At 45.3% G+C, this 27317-nt stretch overlaps 1 protein-coding gene and 1 non-coding gene across 6 annotated transcripts in view; both read right to left on the bottom strand.

Moving 5' to 3' along the window:
- Positions 1-27317, bottom strand: part of tut4 (terminal uridylyl transferase 4) — a 175025-nt gene that overhangs the window by 109648 nt on the left and 38060 nt on the right. For all 5 annotated transcript variants that reach the window (XM_072510879.1, XM_072510876.1, XM_072510877.1 and 2 more), the window contains exons 4-9: positions 14483-14646; positions 13399-13515; positions 12981-13158; positions 11044-11132; positions 10196-10247; positions 8766-8835 (exon numbers count right to left, since the gene is read on the bottom strand). In XM_072510879.1, coding sequence (XP_072366980.1) covers positions 8766-8835; positions 10196-10247; positions 11044-11132; positions 12981-13158; positions 13399-13515; positions 14483-14646 — 670 coding nt within the window. The remainder of the gene's footprint in view (positions 1-8765; positions 8836-10195; positions 10248-11043; positions 11133-12980; positions 13159-13398; positions 13516-14482; positions 14647-27317) is intronic.
- Positions 15839-15969, bottom strand: LOC140427522 (small nucleolar RNA SNORA71). The gene has a single exon (XR_011948542.1). It is a non-coding gene; the product is annotated as a small nucleolar RNA SNORA71 (small nucleolar RNA).

Below are 27317 nucleotides of genomic sequence, written 5' to 3'. Positions count from 1 at the left end.
TTAGATTTTTAACCAGCAGCACAAATTTGAATCTCAGTTTTGGATATAGTCATTCTTTCATATGACAGGTCATAGAAACATATGAATTAGGAGCAATAGTCCATTCGGTCCCTCAATCTTGCTCTGCCATTTGATAAGTTTGTGGTTGATCTGATTTTAGTTCCTGTAGTATAAGGGTATCTGGCATAGCAAGGTACCAGCCTCCCCGAACAGGCGCCGGAATGTGGCGACTAGGGGCTTTTCACAGTAACTTCATTTGAAGCCTACTTGTGACAATAAGCGGTTTTCATTTCATTTCATTAATATGGGACTGGAAAATAGTACTGCCCAGTGTGATGTGAAGAGAAACATGACCTGATACTAGGGCTGGTTTTGGACTGAATAGCGATCGGTATGCGAAGCAAGCATAGAGTTAGCTTGTAGCTTGGGGTATACCTTGTATATAAGTACACAGCTATGTGTTACCAGTAAACACTTGATATCCAACCACATAAGACTCAGAACCTCTGTGGAACCTTCTAAACTGAACATACAATATCTTTACAACATCTTCAACTCCACTTTCCTACCCCTGAACCCTTTGACTCCCTTGTCAATCAGGAATTAATCTAATGCAACCTTAAAAATTTTCAATGACCCGGCCTCCACTGCACTCTGGGGAAGAGATTTCCACAGACCAACCCCCTGAGAGAAAACATGTCTCCTCATCTCTATCTCTGCCACACTAAGAATTTGGAAAGAAAAATGGTCGACTAGTGAATTGTACTTACTGCACCTCCGGCAATAATGCTGCTGTATGTTCTATATACATGGAGATGACTGTGGCCTGGACTATCATACTCTATTCTATGAAGTGGACAGTTTGGATGTGATCATTCAATGAGGAATGGAATAGTTTTCATAGCTAATAATAGGGTACAATTTGGGGCATATGGCTAAATCTGTAAGGCAAGGATGGATGATAGCACAAATGAAATGTTGTGCATCCATGTAGCATCTTCCATGATCTCAGGGGGTCTCAAAATGCTTTACAGCCAAAGTGTACTCTTGAAGTGCAGCCGTGGTTGAATATAGGGAAATGCAGCAGCCTATATGTGCACCATTAGCTCTCACAAGCAGCAATGAGCTACATGGTCAGATAACCTGTCTTGGTTGAGAGGTAAATGTTGGCCAAGGTACAAGGAGCATTCTCCTGCCCTTCTTCGAATAGTGACATGGGATCATTTATATTTACCCGAGGGGACAGAGAGAGTCTCGGTTTAACTTTTCAAGTGAAGGCATTTCAGTAAATGCATAACATAAGAACTAGGAGTAGGCCATCTGGCCCCTCGAGTCTGCTCCACCATTCAATGAGATCATGGCTGATCTTTTGTGGACTCAGCTCCACTTTCCGGCCCGAACACCATAAAAAAACGATCTATCTTTATCTTAAAAACATTTAATGAAGGAGCCTGTACTGCTTCACTGGGCAAGGAATTCCATAGATTCACAACCCTTTGGGTGAAGAAGTTCCTCCTAAACTCAGTCCTAAATCTACTTCCCCTTATTTTGAGGCTATGCCCCCTAGTTCTGCTTTCACCCCCCCAGTGGAAACAACCTGCCCGCATCTATCCTATCTATTCCTTTCATAATTTTATATGTTTCTATAAGATCCCCCCTCATCTTTCTAACTTCCAATGAGTACAGTCCCAATCTACTCAACCTCTCCTCGTAATCCAACCCCTTCAGCTCTGGGATTAACCTAGTGAATCTCCTCTGCACACCCTCCAGTGCCAGTACGTCCTTTCTCAAGTAAGGAGACCAAAACTGAACACAATACTCCAGGTGTGGTCTTACTAATACCTTATACAATTGCAGCATAACTTCCCTAGTCTTAAACTCCATCCCTCTAGTAATGAAGGACAAAATTCCATTTGCCTTCTTTTTTTTTTAAATAATATTTTATTGAAAGTTTTTGGTCAACCAACACAGTACATTGTGCATCCTTTACACAACATTGTAACAATACAGATAATAATGACCTTTTTTAATTTAAACAAAAACAACAACAAATAAATAAATATTAAATAACAAAAAAATAAAAACTAGCCCTAATTGGCAACTGCCTTGTCTCAGGCCACACCCCCCCCCCATCCCCCCCCCCCCATCCCTCCCCGCCCCCCCCCCCCCAAGTCCTGGGCCGCTGCTGCTGCCTTCTTTGTTCTCCCCCATCTATCTTTCCGCAAGATATTCGACGAACGGTTGCCACCGCCTAGTAAACCCTTGAGCCGACCCCCTTAGGACGAACTTAATCCGCTCTAACTTTATGAACCCCGCCATATCATTTATCCAGGTCTCCACCCCCGGGGGCTTGGCTTCTTTCCACATTAGCAATATTCTGCGCCGGGCTACTAGGGACGCAAAGGCCAAAACATCGGCCTCTTTCGCCTCCTGCACTCCCGGCTCTTGTGCAACCCCAAATATAGACAACCCCCAGCTTGGTTCGACCCGGACTCCTACTACTTTCAAAAGCACCTTTGTCACCCCCATCCAAAACCCCTGTAGTGCCGGGCATGACCAAAACATATGGGTATGATTCGCTGGGCTTCTCGAGCACCTCGCACACCTATCCTCCACCCCAAAAAATTTACTGAGCCGTGTTCCAGTCATATGTGCCCTGTGTAATACCTTAAACTGAATCAGGCTTAGCCTGGCGCACGAGGACGACGAGTTTACCCTGTTTAGGGCATCTGCCCACATCCCCTCCTCAATCTCCTCCCCTAGCTCTTCTTCCCATTTCCCTTTTAGTTCGTCCATCATAGTCTCCCCTTCGTCTCTCTTTTCCCTATATATATCCGACACCTTACCGTCCCCCACCCATTTCTTTGAGATGACTCTGTCCTGCACCTCTTGTGTCGGGAGCTGCGGGAATTCCATCACCTGTTGCCTCGCAAAAGCCCTCAATTGCATGTACCTGAATGCATTCCCTTGGGGCAACCCATATTTCTCGGTCAGCGCTCCCAGACTCGCAAACTTCCCATCCACAAATAGATCTTTCAATTGCGTTATACCTGCTCTTTGCCACATTCCATATCCCCCATCCATTCCCCCCGGGGCAAACCTATGGTTGTTTCTTATCGGGGACCCCCCCAGTGCTCCGGTCTTTCCCCTATGTCGTCTCCACTGTCCCCAAATCTTCAGTGTAGCTACCACCACCGGACTCGTGGTATAGTTCCTTGGTGAGAACGGCAGTGGGGCTGTCACCATAGCCTGCAGGCTGGTCCCCCTACAGGACGCCCTCTCTAATCTCTTCCACGCCGCTCCTTCCTCCTCTCCCATCCACTTACTCACCATTGAAATATTAGCGGCCCAATAATACTCACTTAGGCTCGGTAGTGCCAGCCCCCCCCCTATCCCTACTACGCTGTAAGAATCCCTTCCTCACTCTCGGAGTCTTCCCGGCCCAAACAAAACCCATGATACTCTTTTCTATCCTTTTGAAAAAAGCCTTCGTGATCACCACCGGGAGACACTGAAACACAAAGAGGAATCTCGGGAGGACCACCATCTTAACCGCCTGCACCCTCCCTGCCATTGACAATGCTACCATATCCCATCTCTTGAAATCTTCCTCCATCTGTTCCACCAACCGCGTCAAATTTAGCCTGTGCAACGTGCCCCAATTCTTAGCTATCTGGATCCCCAGGTAACGAAAGTCTCTTGTTACCTTCCTCAACGGTAGGTCTTCTATTTCTCTACTCTGCTCCCCTGGATGCACCACAAACAGCTCACTCTTCCCCATGTTCAATTTATACCCTGAAAAATCCCCAAACTCCCCAAGTATCCGCATTATTTCTGGCATCCCCTCCGCTGGATCCGCCACATATAGTAGCAGATCATCCGCATATAAAGATACCCGGTGTTCTTCTCCACCCCTAAGTATTCCCCTCCATCTCTTGGAACCTCTCAGCGCTATCGCCAGGGGCTCAATCGCCAGTACAAACAGTAATGGGGACAGAGGACATCCCTGCCTTGTCCCTCTATGGAGCCGAAAATATGCCGATCCCCGTCCATTCGTGACCACACTCGCCACTGGGGCCCTATACAACAGCTGCACCCATCTAACATACCCCTCTCCGAACCCAAATCTCCTCAACACCTCCCACAGATAATCCCACTCCACTCTATCAAATGCTTTCTCGGCATCCATCGCCACTACTATCTCTGTTTCACCCTCTGGTGGGGCCATCATCATTACCCCTAACAACCTCCGTATGTTCGTGTTCAGCTGTCTCCCCTTCACAAACCCAGTTTGGTCCTCATGAACCACCCCCGGGACACATTCCTCTATTCTCATTGCCATTACCTTGGCCAGGACCTTGGCATCTACATTGAGGAGGGAGATTGGTCTGTAGGACCCGCATTGTAGCGGATCCTTTTCCTTCTTTAAAAGAAGCGATATCGTTGCTTCTGACATAGTCGGGGGCAGTTGTCCCCTTTCCTTTGCCTCGTTAAAGGTCCTCGTCAGTAGCGGGGCGAGCAAGTCCAAATATTTTCTGTAAAATTCAACTGGGAATCCGTCCGGTCCCGGGGCCTTTCCCGTCTGCATGTTCCTAATTCCTTTCACCACTTCTTCTACCGTGATCCGTGCTCCCAATCCCATCCTTTCCTGCTCTTCCACCTTGGGAATTTCCAGCCGATCCAAAAACTCCATCATTCTCTCCCTCCCATCCGGGGGTTGAGCTTCATACAATTTTTTATAAAATGTCTTGAACACTTCATTCACTCTCTCCGCTCCCCGCTCCGTCTCTCCATCTTCGTCTCTCACCCCCCCTATTTCCCTCGCTGCTCCCCTTTTCCTCAATTGGTGTGCCAGCAATCTGCTCGCCTTCTCTCCATATTCATACTGTACACCCTGCGCCTTCCTCCATTGTGCCTCTGCAGTGCCTGTGGTCAGCAAGTCAAATTCCACATGCAGCCTTTGCCTTTCCCTATACAGTCCCTCCTCCGGTGCTTCCGCATACTGTCTGTCCACCCTCAAAAGTTCTTGCAGCAACCGCTCACGTTCCTTACTCTCCTGCTTCCCTTTATGTGTCCTTATTGATATCAGCTCCCCCCTAACCACCGCCTTCAACGCCTCCCAGACCACTCCCACCTGGACCTCCCCATTGTCATTGAGTTCCAAGTACTTTTCAATGCATCCCCTCACCCTTAAGCACACCCCCTCATCCGCCATTAGTCCCATGTCCATTCTCCAGGGTGGACGCCCTCTTGTTTCCTCCCCTATCTCCAAGTCTACCCAGTGTGGGGCATGATCCGAAATGGCTATAGCCGTATATTCCGTTCCCCTCACCCTCGGGATCAATGCCCTACCCAACACAAAAAAGTCTATGCGTGAATAGACTTTATGGACATAGGAGAAAAACGAGAACTCCTTACTCCTAGGTCTACTAAATCTCCACGGGTCCACCCCTCCCATCTGCTCCATAAAATCCTTAAGCACCTTGGCTGCTGCCGGCCTCCTACCAGTCCTGGACTTCGACCTATCCAGCCTTGGTTCCAACACCGTGTTGAAGTCTCCCCCATTATCAGCTTTCCGGTCTCTAGGTCTGGGATGCGTCCTAGCATTCGCCTCATAAAATTGGCATCGTCCCAATTCGGGGCATACACGTTTACCAACACCACCATCTCTCCCTGTAATTTGCCACTCACCATCACGTATCTGCCCCCGTTATCCGCCACTATAGTCTTTGCCTCGAACATTACCCGCTTCCCCACTAATATAGCCACCCCCCTGTTTTTCGCATCCAGCCCCGAATGGAACACCTGCCCTACCCATCCTTTGCGCAACCTAACCTGATCTATCAGTTTCAGGTGCGTTTCCTGTAACATGACCACATCTGCTTTAAGTTTCTTAAGGTGTGCGAGTACTCGTGCCCTCTTTATCGGCCCGTTAAGCCCCCTCACGTTCCACGTGATCATCCGAGTTGGGGGGCTTCCCACCCCCCCCCCCTTGCCGGTTAGCCATCATCTTTTTCCAGCTTCTCGCCCAGTTCCCACGCAGCTGTATTTCTCCCAGACGGTGCCCCCCGCCCATCCTTTCCCGTACCCACTCCCCCCTTTCCCCAGCAGCAGCAACCCAGTAATTCCCCCCTCCCCCCCCCCCCACCCCGCTAGACCCCCCGCTAGCGTAATTACTCCCCCCATGTTGCTCCCAGAAGTCAGCAAACTCTGGCTGACCTCGGCTTCCCCCCGTGATCACGGCTCGCCCCGTGCGGCGCCCCCTCCTTCCTGCTTCTCTATTCCCGCCATAATTATCATAGCGCGGGAACCAAGCCCGCGCCTCTCCCTCGGCCCCGCCTCCCATGACCAACGCCCCATCTCCTCTCCCTCCCCACCTCCCCCCATCACCACCTGTGGGAGAAAGAAAAGTTACCATACCGCAGGATTAATCATACAATCCCTCTTCGCCCCCCCCCCCACTCGTCCCACCACTTTGTCCAAACGTTCATTTTCGTAGTCCAATCATTCCAATTTTTCTTCTACAATAAAAGTCCACGCTTCATCCGCCGTCTCAAAGTAGTGGTGCCTCCCTTGATATGTGACCCACAGTCTTGCCGGTTGCAGCATTCCAAATTTTATCTTTCTTTTGTGAAGTACCGCTTTGGCCCGATTAAAGCTCGCCCTCCTTCTCGCCACCTCCGCACTCCAATCTTGATAGACGCGGATCACCGCGTTCTCCCATTTACTACACCGAGTTTTCTTCGCCCATCTAAGGACCATTTCTCTATCCTTAAAACGGAGAAATCTCACCACTATGGCTCTGGGAGCTTCTCCTGCTCTCGATCCTCGCACCATAACTCGGTATGCTCCCTCCACCTCCAACGGACCCGTCGGGGCCTCCACTCCCATTAACGAGTGCAGCATCGTGCTCACATATGCCCCGACGTCCGCCCCCTCCACACCTTCAGGAAGGCCAAGAATCCTCAAGTTGTTCCTCCTTGCGTTGTTTTCCAGTGCCTCCAACCTCTCCACAGATCGTTTCTGGTGTGCCTCCTGTATCTCCGACTTCACCACCAGGCCCTGTATATCGTTTTCATTCTCTGCTGCTTTCGCCTTCACGACCCGAAGCTCCTGCTCCTGGGTCTTTTGTTCCTCTTTCAGCCCTTCAATCGCCTGTAATATCGGGGCCAACAACTCTTTCTTCATTTCCTTTTTTATCTCCTCCACGCAGCGTTTCAAAAACTCTTGTTGTTCAGGGCCCCATATGAAACTGCCACCTTCCGACGCCATCTTGGTTTCTGCTTGCCTTCCTTGCCGTTGTTCCAAAGGATCCGCTGCAATCCGGCCACTTTCCTCTCCTTTTTCCATCCGTGTCCAGGGGGAACACCCTTCTGGTTTACCGCACGGTGTTTTCAGCCGTTAAAATTGCCGTTGGGGCTCCTATCGAGAGCCCAAAAGTCCGTTCCACCGGGAGCTGCCGAAACGTGCGACTTAGCTGGTCATCGCCGCACCCGGAAGTCCCATTTGCCTTCTTAATCACCTGTTGCACCTGTAAACCAACTTTTTGTGACTCATGCACTAGCACACCCAGGTCTCTCTGCACAGCAGCATGTTTTAATATTTTATCATTTAAATAATATTCCCTTTTGCTGTTATTCCTAATATCCTTAGCATTGTGCTCAAGTGTCAGCCTGGAATATGTACTCAAGTCTCTGGAGTAGGATTTGAAGTCATAATCTTCTGACTTAAGAGCCAAGAGTGTTACCATTGAGTCAATGAGTTTGAAAACAAATTACTCTGAAAAGAGTATAGATTAAGCAGTTTAAACATGCCTACATTACATCTATAATTTGAACTCAAGTATTTAAGCCTGCCATGTCAATCCCATTTATCTTCCATGAAGCCATTGGGATCAGTGTGACTTGATTTGTTTAGAAACCAGCTGCTCTTGTGATATGTTCATTACAGTAGTTTTTATTTTAAGTGGCAACATAAAAAAAACATTTCCCCACTCACCTCAACCATTTGCAGGCTGCTCAGAATATTTACATGCATGTCAACTTAGATTTTTAATATTGGCCAATGCCTTTCAGAGAAAGGTGAGAGGCAATCTATATGATCACAATTAAATCAATATCTTAGTTTTAAAAAACATGTTTTAAAAAAAATTTAAAGTACCCAATTTCTTTTCTCTAATTAAGGGACAATTTTAGCATGGCCAATCCTGCTGTCCTGCACATCTTTGGGTTGTGGGGGTGAGACCCACGCAGACACTGGGAGAATGTGCAAACTCCACACAGACAATGACCCGGGGCCGGGATCGAACCTGGGTCCTTGGCGCCGTGAGGCAGCAGTGCTAGCCACTGCACCATCGTGCTGCCCATTAAAAAGCATGTTATTGCAAATTATATATTCATTGTATAAAGGGAATATAACATGTATGCTTGTGTGATACAGAACATATCTTAAGAGGTTCAAAAATTCTGAAAGCTGGAAGTCTGCAAAGAAAACAAGAGAAAATGTCGGAGATGAACAATGGATTTGTCAGGAGACAAGACAAAAAAGTAACTGCTAAGGTGGAAATCCTTCATTTGACTGGACCTTGGAAGATGACCTGTACCAGTCATTCTGAGCTCTCAGGTTATTTGGCCATTCCCAAGAGTCAGATATAAACCATATCGCGCTATTTCTCATGCTGCATCTTCCATAGAGGATAAATCAAATGCAAGTAGCTTCCATGAACATTATGAAAGGAATAAAGCATAACTGCAGTTTACACAAACCTTTTTATATCCCTGCAGTAGATAATTGGAACTTTGGCATGGAAATCAGACTCGACATCTGAATATAAAGCTGGAAGGTAAAGTTTTAAATAGATTAAGGACAAAGGTAGGAAGAAACTATGCATGATTTAAATAATTATTTATAAATAATGGACTTATATTCTTCCAATTTCAAAGCTGATATAATACAAGAAGTTTAAAATAAAGTATAATGGATACAAGATCTGAATGTTAAGTAACTATTTAGAAAAAAACTGCAGGCTATTTCTGAACAACGGCAATGCTGTACAGAAAAAGACCAAGGCTAATCTAGTTTGCCTTTTTCAATTAATTTGTTTGCAGGAAAGCCAGCATTCAATGCCAATTCTAATTGCTCTTGAGACAGTGGTGGTGAGTTGTTTACTTGAACTGCTGCAGTCCTTGTGGTATACGTACACACACTACTTGTTACGTAGGGAACTCTTCCCAGGCATACTACACTTACAGTAAGCTCCATCTCAAATTACATAAATACAGTAACCAAAAATGTTATTTTATGAAAGAAAATTGCTCTAATTTGTTTTTGAATTCATCAATATTAACCAACTGACTCAATTATCTCCCGATAGTAACCTGTTTCCTAAATCAATCACTTGCTCAATGAGATATAATTTCCACAGATTTGTTTTCAATTTACTCCTTCTTCAAGCAAAGGCAGTTTCCTCTGGTCCTGTTCTGGGCAAGGTGCAACAGTTTGTTAATGGTGTACATTATCTAGTCCCTTTAGACTAATGAAAACAGCAATTAAGTCAGCTCTCAACCTCTTCTTTTCGAGTGAGAACATGCCACTTTCAAGTGAGAACATGCCCTTTTAGTTCATTGTTCACTAAAATCTTTATGTATGTGATGTACAGTAATTGAATATGTGCTGAAAAGAAATGAGACACCCACATGTAACCTAAGCCCATAAATCAGAATTATTCTAGAGAACAGTGTTGAACAAAATTATATAAACTCATTTTATTTTGTTTAAGCGGGTTTAGAAACCTTGGTTGATCCCAACATAAATGAATGAACTTTATAGGACAACATAATCAAATTAGTACATGATTAACCCAGTTTCTTGTTTGCAAAGAATCCTCATGTCATTTAAGTCTAACTTGCACTATGCGCCATTTGGAATACAGAGAATATTGGCAACAAAATTACACACCTCTGCCCAAGGCCTTGCTGCAACTGACCAGTCAGGACTGCTTAAATGCAAGGTTTATTTTTGTCTTCCAGAGAAGAAGTACCCAGCCTCCACTTGACTCAACTGAATGGCTGTAATCAGAAACTCAGCAAATGGAAGCTCACTTTGTGTCTCCACCCAATATCCCCACTATCTTTACAAACCACACTGTTTCTAATAATCAAAATTTAAAATGATCTAAGATAATCAGTGAACTTACAACTGTTTTTAATAATGTCCAGCACTTGTATCAAAACATCTGGCTGATTTAACTGCAAAAGAAACAATAAAATTAAATTCACACAATGGAGAGAGGAAAAAATCATGCAGTAATTTTTAAACCGCCGTACACTGCATAATATTAAAAGGCATCATTTTATTCAAAGTATTATACATGTGGAGAACTTATCATATTGTCATGCTAATTAATTCCAGATTACATTCCAGAGAAGCTTATACCGATAAAATATTGTCATTCCATTTCAGGATGCAGAAGTCAGGAATCTGAATCAAAATCCAGATTTCTGAAAAGATTCCCAACTTTCTCATATATCCAAATCTTTTATCAGATTAATTCTACACTTTCTATTTTAATTGCACATTCTGTGTGCTACGCAGAGTTACATGTTTTTTTCCCTCCAAAACAAGCACAGTTAGTGTTTCCAGTCAGTGTCAGGGATATGAGAGAAACTTAGAGGGCAGGAGAAACTGCAGAGCTCTCAAATATGTCAGGAAGCAAATTTAAGAGTGTGATCAGAAAGTCCCTGTGTGAGGGTTTTCTTGCGAATGCGAATGATTTAATAGGGAAGAATCTGATGGAAACATTGACAAAAAGAGTTGCGGTAGAAGGAACCAACAATTATAATTTAATTTAAAAACATAATTTTATATTAAATAGGAGGATAATTTAATGACCACAGTTCAAGCATACAAAGTCTAATTCTGTGACACCAGGATATTGGTTAAAATTATTAACTCTTACGCATGCAGAATATATCTATCATATGACTCATGCTTACATGTTAAAAGATGTTTTAAAAATGTTAATGGAAACACACTATCACTTACGTGGGGGGGAAACTTTACATCAATGTTGATGTCACTAGTTTTGAAAGCAAACCTTGTAAGACAAGAGCCATACAACCTCAGTGAGCAATCTGTAAAACAAAAAAACAAAATACACCAGCAGAGATTTATCTAGTCTCATTTTGTGTAGATGAACATCCTTGTGCGTTAATACCCTTTTCTATGCCCTTACATTCCCAAAAGGAAAGCTGGCATTTTGACATGCTTCAACTCTAATCTTGGTAATTAGTTTACAACCTCCCTCAATTATAACCAGCACTAAATGTAACTCTTACTCTACTGGGCACTTTCATTTCCAGGACTCCAATCAGATCGCTAGCCTGACTGTTTTCCATCTATGAACCACAGTCGCAAGCAATTTTCAATCTCTCCCAGTCCCAGTCCATCTTTTCACCTCCTTGATGGTTCTTGTATTTGTTCTATCCTTCAGAAAGATATGATTGCACTTCCCTTAATGCTATTACCCTGGCATCAATGTTTCCCATGTTACTATTAACTTTCAAATTGGCTATTACATTGGATGTCTTATTACCCCACGATGACTAGTATGGGTAACACATGCAGTACAATCAATGTTTTGCATATTAAAATTTGAAGATGAGTGCTCATGGACATAGAACATAGAAAATACAGCACAGAACAGGCCCTTCGGCCCACGATGTTGTGCCGAACCTTTGTCCTAGATTAATCATAGATTATCATTGAATTTACAGTGCAGAAGGAGGCCTTTCGGCCCTTTGAGTCTGCACCGGCTCTTGGAAAGAGCACCCTACCCAAACTCAACACCTCCACCCAACACCAAGGGCAATTTGGACATTAAGGGCAATTTATCATTGGCCAATTCACCTAACCCGCACATCTTTGGACTGTGGGAGGAAACCGGAGCACCCGGAGGAAACCCACGCAGACACGGGGAGGACGTGCAGACTCCGCACAGACAGTGACCCAAGCCGGAATCGAACCTGGGACCCTGGAGCTGTGAAGCAATTGTGCTATCCACAATGCTACCGTGCTGCCCTTGAGAACAAATAAATCTACACTCTATCATTTTACCGTAATCCATGTACCTATCCAATAGCTGCTTGAAGGTCCCTAATGTTTCCGACTCAACTACTTCCACAGGCAGTGCATTCCATGCCCCCACTACTCTCTGGGTAAAGAACCTACCTCTGATATCCCTCCTATATCTTCCACCTTTCACCTTAAATTTATGTTCCCTTGTAATGGTTTGTTCCACCCGGGGAAAAAGTCTCTGACTGTCTACTCTATCTATTCCCCTGATCATCTTATAAACCTCTATCAAGTCGCCCCTCATCCTTCTCCGTTCTAATGAGAAAAGGCCTAGCACCCTCAACCTTTCCTCGTAAGACCTACTCTCCATTCCAGGCAACATCCTGGTAAATCTTCTTTGCACCTTTTCCAAAGCTTCCACATCCTTCCTCAAATGAGGCGACCAGAACTGTACACAGTACTCCAAATGTGGCCTTACCAAAGTTTTGTACAGCTGCATCATCACCTCACGGCTCTTAAATTCAATCCCTCTGTTAATGAACGCTAGCACACCATAGGCCTTCTTCACAACTCTATCCACTTGAGTGGCAACTTTCAAAGATGTATGAACATAGACCCCAAGATCTCTCTGCTCCTCCACATTGCCAAGAACTCTACCGTTAACCCTGTATTCCGTATTCATATTTGTCCTTCCAAAATGGACAACCTCACACTTTTCAGGGTTAAACTCCATCTGCCACTTCTCAGCCCAGCTCTGCATCCTATCTATGTCTCTTTGCAGCCGACAACAGCCCTCCTTACTATCCACAACTCCACCAATCTTCGTATCGTCTGCAAAATGACAGTAGACATTATTTCACATGATCGGTCTGTGACCAGCTGGAGAACCATAACAAAGTAATTCACACCTGGCAAATGTTGTTGAATAATTTTCTCCATCTCATTTACGATATTTTCCCGGACTTGGAAATCCTGCTCAGAAATCCCTTCTTGCTGTGCAGCCTGTAACACGGCAGAATTTAGTGCAGCCAGATGGTCAGGAGTTGGTGGTATTAGGTTTCGAAGTTCATTTTCTTCTTGTTTCTCCTAGAGGCAGAGGAAGGAAACACATATTCACACCTTGAAAATTAACTATAATATTTCTGTACAGTTCAAAAATGAAAAAAGTTACTGATTCTTTGTTAGATAAAATATTTTATCTAACATTGTACTGAAAAGACTTAAACGTCACTTTAATAAAGTATGCAAAGTAGAACTTGCTGCAAGCTACAAAACAGTAAACAATCTGGGATAAGTAACAAATCTACAATAAATGAAAGCACTTACTGCAATATTTTTCTTATGCCGTTTTTCTTTTATATGCTTATGTGCTCCCTGGATATTTTCGATGTGAACTAGGCAAAGTTTGCATAGGTACTGACATGAAGGATATTCCGATGAACGCTTTGAAACAAAAAGTAAGTATAACAAAGCTTCAGTGTGACCAGAAATGCTGTACTATACTAAATTATTAGCTTATAAAGAATATTTAATGATCAGTATTGCTGTCAGTTGATTGAAAGATCTAGTTTACAAGCATGTCACAAAGATCTTTCAAAAAAAGAGAAACAATGCCTGATCTCCACATCAACGACACGCCCATTGCAATTTAAGGGGCAATTTAGCGTGGCCAATGTACCTACCCTACACATCTTTGGGTTGTGGGGGTGAGACCCACGCAGACACCGGGAGAAAGTGCAAACTCCACACGGATGGGGGCCGGGATCGAACCCTGGTCCTCAGTGCCGTGAGGCAGCAGTGCTAACCCCTGTGATATAATGAAGTTATTTATTTACTATTCAAACAATAGAAGACTATTGAAGGCTTCTAGGTGTCAGCTGTGGTTCAGTAGCAGCATTCTTGAGGCAGTTTGTTGCAGATCCAAACCTCACTCCAGAGACTTGAGCACAAAACTCTTTGCTGGCACTTCAGTGCAGTACTGCCATTTTTTAAAAAATGACTTATTTGGGTCCAGTTTTTGCTCAATTGGGAAGGATCAAGCAAAAGCCAAACACCTCGACATGGGTGCTCAGTGCTATTGTGATTTAAATCAAAGGAGCAAGCCATTTGGCCCACCATGCTTTGGCTGGTTCTTTGCTAGAACATTCAAAACCAGTCTGGAATGGTGCAGCATATTTATTCTTCATCTCCTCGCATCTTTCAAAAGGAATCAATTCTGACAGTTCATTAACAATATTAACATAATTCTTCTACCAACAGTGCTACATTAAGGAACACACTTCTGGTTATGAATCCTACTGAGCACTATATTTTACAAAAATCCAAAAATCAATATTATTCATTCTTGGTTTTAAGTCAACTTTAATACCATTGTAAGTTTAATTGTACTTTCAAGTAAATCATGTCCTACTTTTACCAGGCGATAAATATAATCCCTCTCCAGTCTTTCCTCTGCTTGTTTAAGTCCAAGCTGTTGTTCTGCTGTCATTTTAGACTCATCAATCACCGGTGCACTTTCTGGGTTGTCTTTCTCTAAAGGATGTGCTTTGTTTGCATTTGTAGCAGTTGCTTTACCTGTAAATATTACAAATGAACAATACTAATTTTGATACACCTCTGTATTTTTGCCCCAAATAAAAGTAATGACAGATTACGCCATTATACAGTGAACTAGACATAAATCCCCTATTTCCAAAACCGAAAGACAAGTTCAGCCCAGAGTCTGGTAGCTGCAAGCATTCTTTGTGGAATTAGTTTGGGTAGTTTGAATTCATGAGACTACAGCACAAAGCAACTCACTAATTCAGCACTAAATTGTACATGCAACGGTCACAGGATGCTGGCTGTGGAAAAGTGATATATTATTCTGACCTAATAAATACACGCTTTGAGGTTCTGGCTGAGGCACATTATCGAGGAAGAGTAACAGCTCCTTCTGCATCAAGTCACAGCATATCTCACACAGAAATGCCTGATACACACAGTAGGGGATCAAAGCAGGGACAATTCTATTCCTCAGCTGTAACATTACTCACAAAATGTCAAATAAACATTGTTGAATAACTCATTGGTGTAGTGGGTTACATATTACCTTTCTCCGAAGATCTGTGATCAAATCCAAATGGACCTGAAATGACTTTATCCAGATCCTATTGGGAATAGGGTTATGGGAGACTCCTTATTTTGAAATTGTGCCCCCTAGTTCCAGATTCTCCCACGAGGTAAACATTCTCTCAGCACCTACCCTGTCAAGTCCCTTTAGAATCTTACATGTTTCAATATGATCACTCCTGCTCTTCTAAATTCCAGTGAGTATAGGCCCTATAAGATATCTCCTTCATCCTGGAGCCAGCCTAGTGAACCTTCTCAGAACTGCTTCCAATGCAAGTACATATTAAATAATACAATAAACCTATCCTCAATTTGGTTCTAATTAGCCAACACACTCAGGAGAAATTCTAGATTCCCAGCCTCTGACCTGCTCTTGTAGCCACAGTATTTATGTTCCATTTCTGGTAAATGGTAACCCTCAGGATGTTGATAGTCAGGGTCTAAGTGATAGTTATGCCAATGAATATCATGGGGAGATGGTTTGATTCTCTCTTATTGGAGATGGTCATTCCCTGGCACTTGTGTGGCATGAATGTTACTTTTTTTTTAAGAGAGAAAAAAAAGGTTAGCCAGGAACACTCCCCACATGCAGGCCCCAGAGGTGAGGGGAGGAGAGGCGGAGGGAGAGAGAGAGAGAGACAACAACCGGCCAATCTGTCCGAAAGTAACAAGGTTCCCTGGAAACCACATCCACAGGAAACACGGGAATAAACCTTCGAGCTATTCTTCCTGCAGTATCAATGACCTGGCCACGGGGCAGTGCCAAAGTCACTTTCGAATGCAGGGTGGCATGAATGTTACTTGACACAAGTCAGCACATACCTGGACATTGTCCAGGTCTTACTGCATTTGCATATGAACTATTTATTTCATTGTCTGAGGAGTTGAAAATGATGATGAACATTGTGCAATCCTTCAGCCAACATCCCCACATCTGAAGATGGTTGGGTCTAGGACACTACCCTGAGGAACTCCTGCAGTGATGTTCCAAGACTGAGAAGACTGACCCCCCAACAACCACAGCCATCTTCCTTTGTGCTAGGTATGACACCAACCAGTGGAAAGTTTGCCCCATGATTTTTTAATTGACTCCAGTTTTGCGAGGGCTTCATGATGCCGTACTCAGTCAAATGCTGCCTTGATGTAAAGGGCAGTCACTCTCATCTCACCTCTATGTTTGAACCAAGGCTGTAATGAGGTCAGAAGCTGAGTGGCCTTGGCGGACCCAAACTGAGTGTTTGTGAGCAGGTTATTGCTAAGAGTACCCAATTCATTTTTTTCAATTAAGGGGCAAATCCACCTACCTTGCACATCTTTGGGTTGTGGGGGCGAAACCCACGCAAACACAGGGAGAATGTGCAAACTCCACACGGACAGTGACCCAGAGCCGGGATCGAAACTGGGATCTCGGCACCGTGAGACTGCAGTGCTACCACTGCACCACTGTGCTGCCCTTGGATAGCACTGTTGACCCATTCCATCATTGTGGCTGAGTACAATTCTACTGCTGATCGCCCACAGGGCCTCCTGGATGTCCAGTCTTGAATTGCTAGATTGTTCTGAATCTATCCCAATTAGCACAATGGTAGTGCCACACAACATGATAGAGGATATCCTGAGTGTGAAGACGGGTCTTTGTCTCTTTGGGGTGGTCACTCCTCCTATACTGTCATGGACATATGCATCTGTGGCAGGCAGGTTGATGAGGATTAGGTCTAGTATGTTTTTCCCTCGTTGGTCCCCTCACCGCCTATCGCAGACCCAGTCGAGCAGTTATGTCCTTTAGGACGTGGCCAGCTTGGTCTGTAGTGGTGTACCGCGTCATCCTTGGTGATGGGCATTGAAGTCCCCTACCCAGAGTACATTCTGCGCCATTTTCTACCCTCGGTGCTTCCTCCAAGTGGTGTTCAGCATGGAGTACTGATTCATCAGCTAATGGTGGACGATACTTGGTAATCAGCAGAGGTTTCATTGCCCATGTTTGGCCCGAAGAGACTTCATAAAGTTGATGATAAGAACTCCCAGGGCAACTCCCTCCCGGCTGCATACCACTGTGCCACCACCACTGCTGGGTATGTCCTAACTCACTAGCATACCCAGGGATGGTGATAGTGGCATATGGGATATGATTCCGTGAGCTTGACTATGTCAGGCTGTTGCTTCGTCTGTGAGACAGCTCTCCCAATTTTGGCACAACCCCTCAGATGTTAGTAAGGAGGATTTGCAAGGTCAACAGGGCTGGATTTGCCACAGTTGATGTCGGGCGGTCTGTCTGGTTTCTTTCCTTTTAGACTTTATAGCAGTTTTTGATTCAACTGAGTGTCTTGCGAGGCCACTTCAGAGAACATTTAAGAGTCAATGACATAGCAGTGGATCTGGAGTCACATGGAGGACTACAACTTCCTTCCCTAAAGAGCCTTAGTGAGCCAGCTGGGTTTTTTTCACGAGAATCGACAATGGTTTCATGGTCATCATTAGACTATTAATTCCAGATATTTATTGGATTCCATCTTCCGTAGCAGGATTAAAACCCGGGTCCTCAAGAGTATCACCTTGGGTCCCTGGATCACCAGTCCAATGACAAAACCACTACATTAGTAGGTGTAGTCTGCAGACCACCAAGCAATGGAAGGGAGGTGGAAGAAGAAATATGCAGACAGATTAATGAATTGCGCAAAAAGCATAGCATAATAATCATAGGATATTTCAGAAACCTGAGAATCGTTGGGCCGCCAGAGGGTCTGGAAGGTCCAAACACAACAAAATATATGTCGCAGCTGTCTGTGAAGATGGTGGGTTGGAGGAATGGCATCCCGCCTGAGTTGGATTGGGCCATAGGCCGCTGAGGCAGAAGCCCCGTTTTGGTGAACCACCCCACGTAATCATTGTGCATTTTCAGTTACCAAGAAAAGGAAAGGGTCCTGTGGTAGGAAATGAGTATTGTTTTATTTTAAACTATTAAAGTTGGATATGTGTGAAAAGTTAATTGAATTTAAATTCCACTATGAAAAATGAAAATCGCTTATTGTCATAAGTAGGCTTCAAATGAAGTTACTGTGAAAAGCCCCTAGTCGCCACATTCCGGCGCCTGTTCGGGGAGGCTGTTACGGGAATTGAACCGTGCTGCTGGCCTGCCTGGGTCTGCTTTCAAAGCCAGCGATTTAGCCCTGTGCTAAACAGCCTCTGAACACTAGCTGTCGTGGTGGGATTTGAACTTCTGTCCCCAGAGCATTAGCCTGCAATACTAGGCCAATGACATTACCACTATGCTACCATCTCTCCTGCATGTTAAGGACAACAAAAATACATTGTACATTTTACAGACTGAATAAATAAAGGCTATGGTGGAAATAAGACCATTAAGGGATAGACAGGATAATATTCCCATAGGTAATGGGAAAAAAATTGAATAGTTATTTTGCACCGGTATTTACCAGGAGTACAGAACGGATAGACATGACATTGAAAGATGTAAGGAGATAAGTGCATTTCAAATTAAAAAGAGGACTTCCGGTGGCAACCATGGAGTGAGTGGACGCACATTTGGTGGCTCTCGCTTGAGATGGATTTTTTTAGTGCTTCCCCACCCGAATTGTATGGTGTTTGATGGCAAAGGGTGCATGAGCGCCACGGAAATGTCATAATCCTCTGGTGGGACTAGTTTATAGCTCATCGGACAAGAATCGGACGAGGAAGAGACAGCAACTTGAGCAAGAAAGTTTTTGTGGTGCAACACAGGAGAAGATGGTGCAGAACAGGTGGCAGCACTGCCCATCCAGTGGTCCATGGAGCAGCTGGTGGAATTCCTCATTGGCAAGTTCCAGCAGCAGAGGAAGGAGGCCTCAGAGGACTTGGCTACTGAGGAGCCACTTAGGGCGGCACTTGAGCAGGTGGAGCAGAGACAGGAGGCACAGGGCCTGGTGATCCAAAAGGTGGAGGAGTCGGTGGGGGAGCATGAAGATCGGTTGGCCTTGTTGGATATATAATAATAATCTTTATTGTCACAAGTATGCTTGTATTAACACTGAAATTAAATTACTGTGAAAAGCCCCGAGACACCACATTCCAGCTCCTGTTCGGGTGCACAGAGGGAAAATTCAGAATGTCCACATTACCCCTAACAGCATGTCTTTCGGGACTTGTGGGAGGAACTTTATTAATTTTATTAATTTAAACTAATTTGGCAGGGGGGTGGGAATCAGGACAGTAAGCCAGCAAGTATAGAAGCTGGGGATGGGCATAGTACCAGGGTCAGGCTGGCTAAGAGGAAGGGTAGTCTGTGGGAGGTCGAACTCAGTGGGACTAGAGGTCTGGAGTGTATCTGCTTCAATGCACGGAGTATGACAGGTAAGACAGATGGACTTAAAACCTTGATTCACGCGCGGAACTTGGATGTGGTTGGTGTAACGGAGACTTGGTTAAAAACGGGAGAGTACTAGCAGCTAAATATTCCACGATATAGGTGTTTTAGGCGAGACAGGGAGGAAGACAAAAGAGGTGGGGGAGTTGCAATACTGGTTAGGGAACATATTACAGCTGTACAGAGGGAGGACACCATGGAAGAATCAAGTAACGAGGCACTGTGAGTAGAGCTCAGAAACAGTAAGTGGGCAGTCACTATGATGGGGGTGTACTACAGGCCTCACAACAACCCACGGGAAGGTGAGGAACAGATATGTAAGCAGATTCTGGATAGATGTAGAAATAATAGGGTTGTTGTGGTGGGAGACTTTAAATTTCCTCATATCGACTGGAAATCCCTTAGGGCTAGGGGTCTGGATGGTGAGGAATTTGTTAAGTGTGTCCAAGAAGGTTTTTTTGAACAATATGTGGATAGTCTGACTAGAGAGGGGGCTATATTGGACCTAGCACAAGGAACGAGCCCAGCCAGGTCATCAACGTTGTAGTGAGAGAACATGTGGCAAACAGTGACCACAATTCCGTAAGCTTTCGGATACACATGGAAAAGGACGCGTGTTGTCCTCGGGTTAAGGTGCTAAATTGGGGGAAGGCTAACTACAACCGGATTAGGCAGGATTTGGAGGCTGTTGTTTGGGAGAGGCTGTTTGAGGGTAAAATCCACATTTGGCAGGTGGGAGTCTTTTAAGGACCGGTTGATGGGAGTGCAGGGCAGGCATGTGCTGGTAAAAAGGAAGGACAGGAAAGGCAGGATTCGGGAACCATGGGTGACCAGGGAAATTGAGAATATTCTCAAAAAGAAAAAAGATGCATATGCGAGGTACAGACAACTCAAAACAGATAAAGTACTTGAGGAATACAAGGAAAGAAGAAAATAGGTCAAGCAGGGAGTTAGGAGGGCAAAAAGGGGTCACAAAATGTCCTTGGCAGACAGGATTAAGGAGAATCCCAAGGCATTTTATACGTATATTAGAAACAAGAGGGTAGCTAGAGAAAGAGTTGGTCCACTCAAGGACACATGAGGGAAATTATGTATAGAACCAGAGGAAGTAGTGAGGTCCTTAAATGAGTATTTTTCATCGGTATTCACAAAGGCGAGAGACATGTTCATTGGTGGTGTCTCAGAGGGATGTGTAAACACTTTAGAACAGGTCATTATTACGAGGGAGGAAGTGTTAGGTGTGTTAAAAAGCATTACGGTAGACAAATCCCCAGGGTCAGGTGGCATCTATCCCAGATTATTGAGGGAGGCAAGAGAAGAAATCGCTGGGCCTCTGACAGAAATCTTTGTGTCTTCATTGGTCACAGGTGAGATCCAAGAGGATTGCAGGATAGCCAATATTGTACCGTTATTTAAAAAGGGTTGCAAGGATAATCCAGATAATTATAGGCCAGTGAGCTTGACATCAGTAATAGTGAAATTGTTGGAAAAGATTCTCAGAGATAGGATCTATGCTCATTTGGAAGAGAATGGTCTTATTAGCGACAGATAGCATGGTTTTATACGAGGGAGGTCATGTCTCACTAATTTGATTGAATTTTTTGAGGTGACGACAAAAATGATTGACGAGGGAACGCTGTGGATGTTGTCTACATGTACTTTAGTAAAGCGTAGTGGGCAGCACGATAGCACAGTGATTAGCACAGTTTCTTCAGAACTCCAGGGTCCCAGGTTCGATTCCCGGCTTGGGTCACTGTCTGTGCGGAGTCTGCACGTTCGCCCCGTGTCTGCGTGGGTTTCCTCCGGGTGCTCCGGTTTCCTCCCACAGTCCAAAGGTGTACACGTTAGGTGTATTGGCCATGATAAAATTGCCCTTAGTGTCCAAAAAGGTGAGGTGGGATTACTGGGTTACGGGTATGCGGTTGAGGCATGGGCTTAAGTAGGGTGCTCTTTCCAAGAGTTGGTGCAGACTCGAGGGGCAAATGGCCTCCTTCTGCACTGTAAATTCTATGATTCTGTAAATTCTATGCTAAGGTCCCTCATGGCAGGCTGGTGCAAAAGATTAGATCACATGGGGTCAGGGGTGAATGAGCTGGATGGATCCAGAACTGGCTTGGCCATAGAAGACAGAGGGTAGCAGTGGAAGGGTGTTTTTCCAAATGGAGGTCTGTAACTAGTGGTGTTCCGCAGGGGCCAGTTCTGGGACCTCTGCTCTTTGTAATGTATATAACTGACTTGGAAGAAAACGTAGCGGGTCTGATTAGCAAGTTTGCGGATGATACTAAGATTGCAGGAGTTGCGGATAGTGATGAAGATTGTCAGAGAATACAACAGGATATAGATAGGCTGCAAAATTGGGCAGAGAAATGGCAGATGGAATTTAACACGGACAAATGCAAGGGGATGCATTTTGGTAGATCCAATTCAGGTGGGAGCTATAAAATAAATGGCAGAACCATCAGGAGCATAGAGACACAGAGAGGTATGGGCGCGCAAGTCCAGAGATCCTTAAAAGTGGCAGCACAGGTGGAAATGGTGATGAAGAAAGCATATGACGTGCGTGCCTTCATAGGATGGGGTATAGAGTATAAAAGCTCGAAAATTATGTTACAATTCTACAGAACGTTGGTTAGGCCACATTTGGAATACTGTGTCCAATTCTGAGGTCACGTCACTACCAGAAGGATGTGGAGGCTTTGGAGAGAGTGCAGAAGAGGTTTACCAGGATGTTGCCTGGTATGGAGGGTATTAGTTATGAGGAGAGACTGAATAAACTGGGATTGTTCTCCCCAGAGAGACGGAGGCTGAGTAGCGAACTGATAGAAGTTTATAAAATTATTAGGGGTATAAATAGGATGAACAGTTGGAGGTGTTTTCCCAGGGCGGAAATGATAATTACAAAGGGGCACAGGTTCAAGGTGAGAGGGGGGAAAGGTTCAGTGGAGATGTGTGGGGGAGGTTTTTTTTACACAGAGGGTGATGGTGGCCTGCAATGCGCTGCCAAGTGAGGTGGTTAAGACTTACCTTTAAGACTTATCTGGATAGGCACATGAACAGACTGGGTATAGAAGGATGCAGGCGGTTGGTCTAGATAAGATACATGATCGGTGCAGGCTTGGTCGGCCGAAGGGCCTGTTCCTGTGCTGTATTGTTCTTTGAAACAGGAGCACCCGGAGGAAACCCACGCAGACACGGGGAGAACGTGCAGACTCCGCACAGACAGTGACCCTAGCCGGGAATCGACCCTGGAGCTGTGAAGCAACAGTGCTACGCACTGTGCTACCGTGCCGTCCACAGTGGAGATGGGAAAGGGGATGGTGATAGTGATGAGCAGCCAGAAAAGGCGGAGGGAAAAGCTGGAGGATCTTGAGAATCGCTCCAGGAGGCATAACCTGCGATTGTGGGGATGCCTGAAGACATTGAGGTCACAGAGGCCGGTAAGTATGCTTGTGCATCTTAAGGGGAAGGGGGCCTTTTGAGGTGGACTGAGCGCATAAGGCGCTGAGGAGGAGGTTGCAGATGGGGGAGCCGCCAAGGGCGATGTGGGATGGCTACATTGGTTCCTTGATAAGGAGAAGATTTGAAGGTGGGCGAGGCAGACTAAGAAGTGTACCTGGGAGGGGAGTGAGCTGCAGATATACCAGTACCTGGGAGCGGAGGTGGCCATGCGGAAGGCCGGGTAAAACTGGATCAAGGACGCCCTCTCCAAAAAGGGGATGAGGTTCGGGGTTCTGTACCCCGCCCGCATGTGGGTTATGGACCAGGAGCAAGAGTTTTATTTTGACTCACCAGAGGAGGCGATAGACTTTATGAGGGACCATGGACTGGGAGGAGTGTGAGGACAATGAACTATGGAGTGGAGTTTTGAGTAAAATGTGGGCACATAGGGTGGGTGGATTGGTGCAGGTAACAACGGGGGTGGGGTGATGGTTTGTGCATTTTGTTTTTCTTTGTATATTGGTTGTTTGGAGGGATGGAAGGAGGGGCGGATTGGGAGGATGAGGGGTAGTCAGAGGCCCTGGGTGGGGGCCACCATGTTAGCTGGTTGGTTAATGGAGTGAAGTGGGGGAGGTTGCCAGGAGTGGGGGGGGGTTCAGTATTGGTGGTAGTTATGGGGAGGGGTGGAGGGAGGTTTGCTGACATGAGTGTGGTTGGCGTGGTGTAGTTGGGTAAAGAGAGATGGTGGCGGACATCTTGGGATGGGCCTGGAAAAGTGCATGATGCGCGCCGGAGGCAGCTGGCTCAAGAAGAATTATGGCTGATTGGCAGGGGAGGGGCGGGGGAGCACCCCGATCAAGCTGGTTACTTAGAATGTGTAAGAGTTAAATGGGCCGGTTAAATGGTCATGTGTTTTTGTGCAGTTGGGAGTTTGAAAGTGGACCTCGTGTTCATGCAGAAGCACCTGAAGTTGGTGGATCAGACGAGGCTGAGCAAGGGATGAGTGGGGCAGTTGTTGCACTCGAGGTTGGACATGGAGACAAGGGGGTCCTGGTGAATGTTTATGCCCCAAAATGAGACAACGTGGACTTTATTAAGTTGGGGAAGATCACAGAACTGGACACACACCGGCTGATAATCCAACGAACAGGCTCCAACATCTTTCTGTGGTCGAGAATTCCACAAGTTCACAACTCTGAGAGAAGAATTCTTCCTCATAAAATTTACAGTGCAGGAGACCATTCGGCCCATCGAGTCTGTACTGGCCCTTGTAAAGAGCACCCACCCAAGCCCCCACCCCCACCCCATTCCCATAACCCAGCAACCTCACCCACCCTTTTTTGGACACTAAGGGCAATTTAGCATGCCCAATCTACCTAACCTGCACATCTTTGGACTGTGGGAAGAAACCGGAGCACCCGGAGAAAACCCACGCAGACACAGGGGGAGCGTGCAGGCTCTGCATAGACAGTAACCCGAACCGGGAATCGAACCTGGGACCCTGGAGCTGTGAAGCAATTGTGCTAACCACTGTGCTACCGTGCCGCCCCAAATCGATCATAGCCAACCCGTGCCTCATTTTATCGTAGTTTCCTTTGTTAAGATTCAGGATCCTAATCTCAGAATCAACTACTTCACTCTCCATTTTGATGAAAAATTCTATCACAATATGACCTCTCATCCCAAAGAGGTCTCAGAACTAGACTGCCAACGATTCCGTTCTCATTACACAGTACCCAGTCTAGGATGGTCTGCTGTCTAATTGGTTCCCTCAATGTAATGATCCAGAAAACCAACCATATTGCGACTAATTTAATTTGACAAATTTACATGCAGATTAAAATCACCCATAATTACAGATGCTCCTCTATCAAATGCGTCTCTAATTTCCTATTTAATGCCATTCCCAATATCCCCACTGCAGTTTGGGGGTCTATATATGATGCCTACTAATGTTTTTTGCCCTTTGGTGTTTCTCAGCTCTACCCATACAGATTCCACATTGTCGGAGCTAATACACTCCCTCACTATTGTGTTAATTTCCTCTTTAACCAGCAATGCAACCACACCGCCTTTTCCTTACATCTCAGTCCTGAATGGCTTACCCCTCATTCTTAGGCTGTGACCCCTAGTTCTGGACGTCCCCAATATAGGGAACATTCTTCCTGCATCTAGCCTGTCCACTCCCATCAGGAGTTTATATGTTTCAAAGAGATCCCCTCTCATTCTTCTAAACTCCAGTGAGTATAAGCCCAGTCGATCTAGTCTTTCTTCATATGTCAGGCCTGCCATCCCAGGAATTAGTCTGGTGAACCTTCGCTGGACATCCTCAATAGCAAGAATGTCCTTCCACAAACTGGGAGACCAAAACTGCACACAATACTCAAGGTGTGGCCTCACCAAGGCCCTGTATAACTGCAGCAAGACATCCCTGCTCCTATAACCAAATCCTCTCCCTATGAAGGCCAGCATGCCATTAGCTTTCCTCACCGTCGCTGTATGCCAACCTTCAGCGACTGTTCCACCATGACACCCAGGTCTCGTTGCACTTCCCCTTTTCTCAAACTGCCACCATTCAGATAATAATCTGCCTTCCTGTTGTTGCCACCAAAGTGGATAACCTCACATTTACCCACATTATATTGCATTTGCAAGTATTTGCCCAGTCAGTCAGCCTTTCCAAGTCACCCTACAGCCTCTTTGCACCCTCCTCACAACACACACTGCCACCCAGCTTAGTGTCATCTGCAAATTTGGAGATATTGCATGCAATTCCTTCGTCCAAAATATAATGTATATAGTGAACTGCTGGGGTCCCAGCACAATCCTGCAGTACCCCACTAGTCACTGCCTGCCACTCTGAAAAATACCTGTTTATTCCCAGTCTCTGTTTCTGCCAACCAGTTCTCTATCCACGTCACTACATTACCCCAATACAATGAGCTTCAATTTTTCTCACTAATCTCTTATGTGGGACCTTGTCAAAGGCCTTTTGAAAGTCCAGATACACAACATCCACTGGTTCACCTTTGTCCACTCCACTGGTCACATCCTCAAAAAATTTCAGAAGATTTGTCAAGCATAATTTCCCTTTAATGAATCCATGCTGACTTGAACCAATCCTGTCCCCACTTTCCAAATGCTCAGTTATTTCATCTTTAATAATTGACTCTAGCATTTTCCCCCAAGATTTAGGAGTCCAGCTGGGAAGAGAGGCCGATGTGGCCTTAGCCTCACTGATAGCCCGGAGATGGATCTTGTCGGGCTGGCGGGACTCGGAGCCGCTGAGGGCGGTGGTGTGGGTGGGTGACCTAGCAGAATTCCTGCACTTGGAGATCAAGTATGCCCTATGGGGGGCAGAGGAGGGGTTCACCCAGAGGTGGAACTTCAAGGTGAATTAAAATAAACTCAAAAATAGCCAGCTGAGGTAACACTACTATTCATGTTTAACAATTGGTCCAAAAAAGGCAAATCGCAAATAGCAATTAATTAAAATATATATATTTTTATTTAAAAATGTTTCATTTATAGCAAACAAAATACTAATACAGTATCAACACAGAAAGCGGTGTTATTATACTTAACAGTATAATAAAAACACAAACAACCATATAAATCCCACAAAAGAGAGAAGCACCCTTTGCCTAACAATAGGAACTAACCTCACCCTTTCCCAAGAGCTGCTAATGGTGACCATTTCTTTGAAGTAGGAAATGAATGGCTGCCACCTCAGATAGAACGCCTCAACCAGCCCCCTGACGGTGTACTTGACTTTTTCCAGATGTAGAAATTCAATCAGGTAACCCAACCAACCAGACCGAGGCACTGGGTGGGGCAGAAGGTCTCCCTCCCAACAGAACTCACCTTCGGGCTATTAACGAGGGAAAGGCGAGAACATCTGCCTTAAGCCCCGCCTGCAGCACCGGTGAGTCCGATATCCCGAAAATGGCCACCAAAGGACAACGTTAAGAATCATTGACATGGTGTTAAAGGAGACCCAAAAGCTTACCATCTTGGAACACGACCAAAACATGTGGGTGTCATTAGCCGGCCACAGAGAATACCGCTCACACCTGTCCTCCACTCCTGAAAAGAAACCACTCATCCTAACTTTAGTTAGTTGAGCCCTACGTTCCACCTCGAGTTGAATTAGGTTGAGTCATGCACAGGATGACGTGGAGTTTACCCTGCAAAAGGCCTCACACCATATGTCCTCATTTAAAGTAGGTCCCAGTTACACTTCCCATTTTGTTTGAACCTCATCCAGTGGGGCTACCTCCATTGACAGTATTTGTCCATAGATACCTGAAATACTCCCCCATCAGGCCGTGCTAGA

Source organism: Scyliorhinus torazame, chromosome 7 (genome assembly GCF_047496885.1).
Source record: "Scyliorhinus torazame isolate Kashiwa2021f chromosome 7, sScyTor2.1, whole genome shotgun sequence".
Classification (NCBI taxonomy): Eukaryota; Metazoa; Chordata; class Chondrichthyes; order Carcharhiniformes; family Scyliorhinidae; genus Scyliorhinus; species Scyliorhinus torazame.
This window is presented reverse-complemented; position numbering and strand designations above follow the sequence as displayed.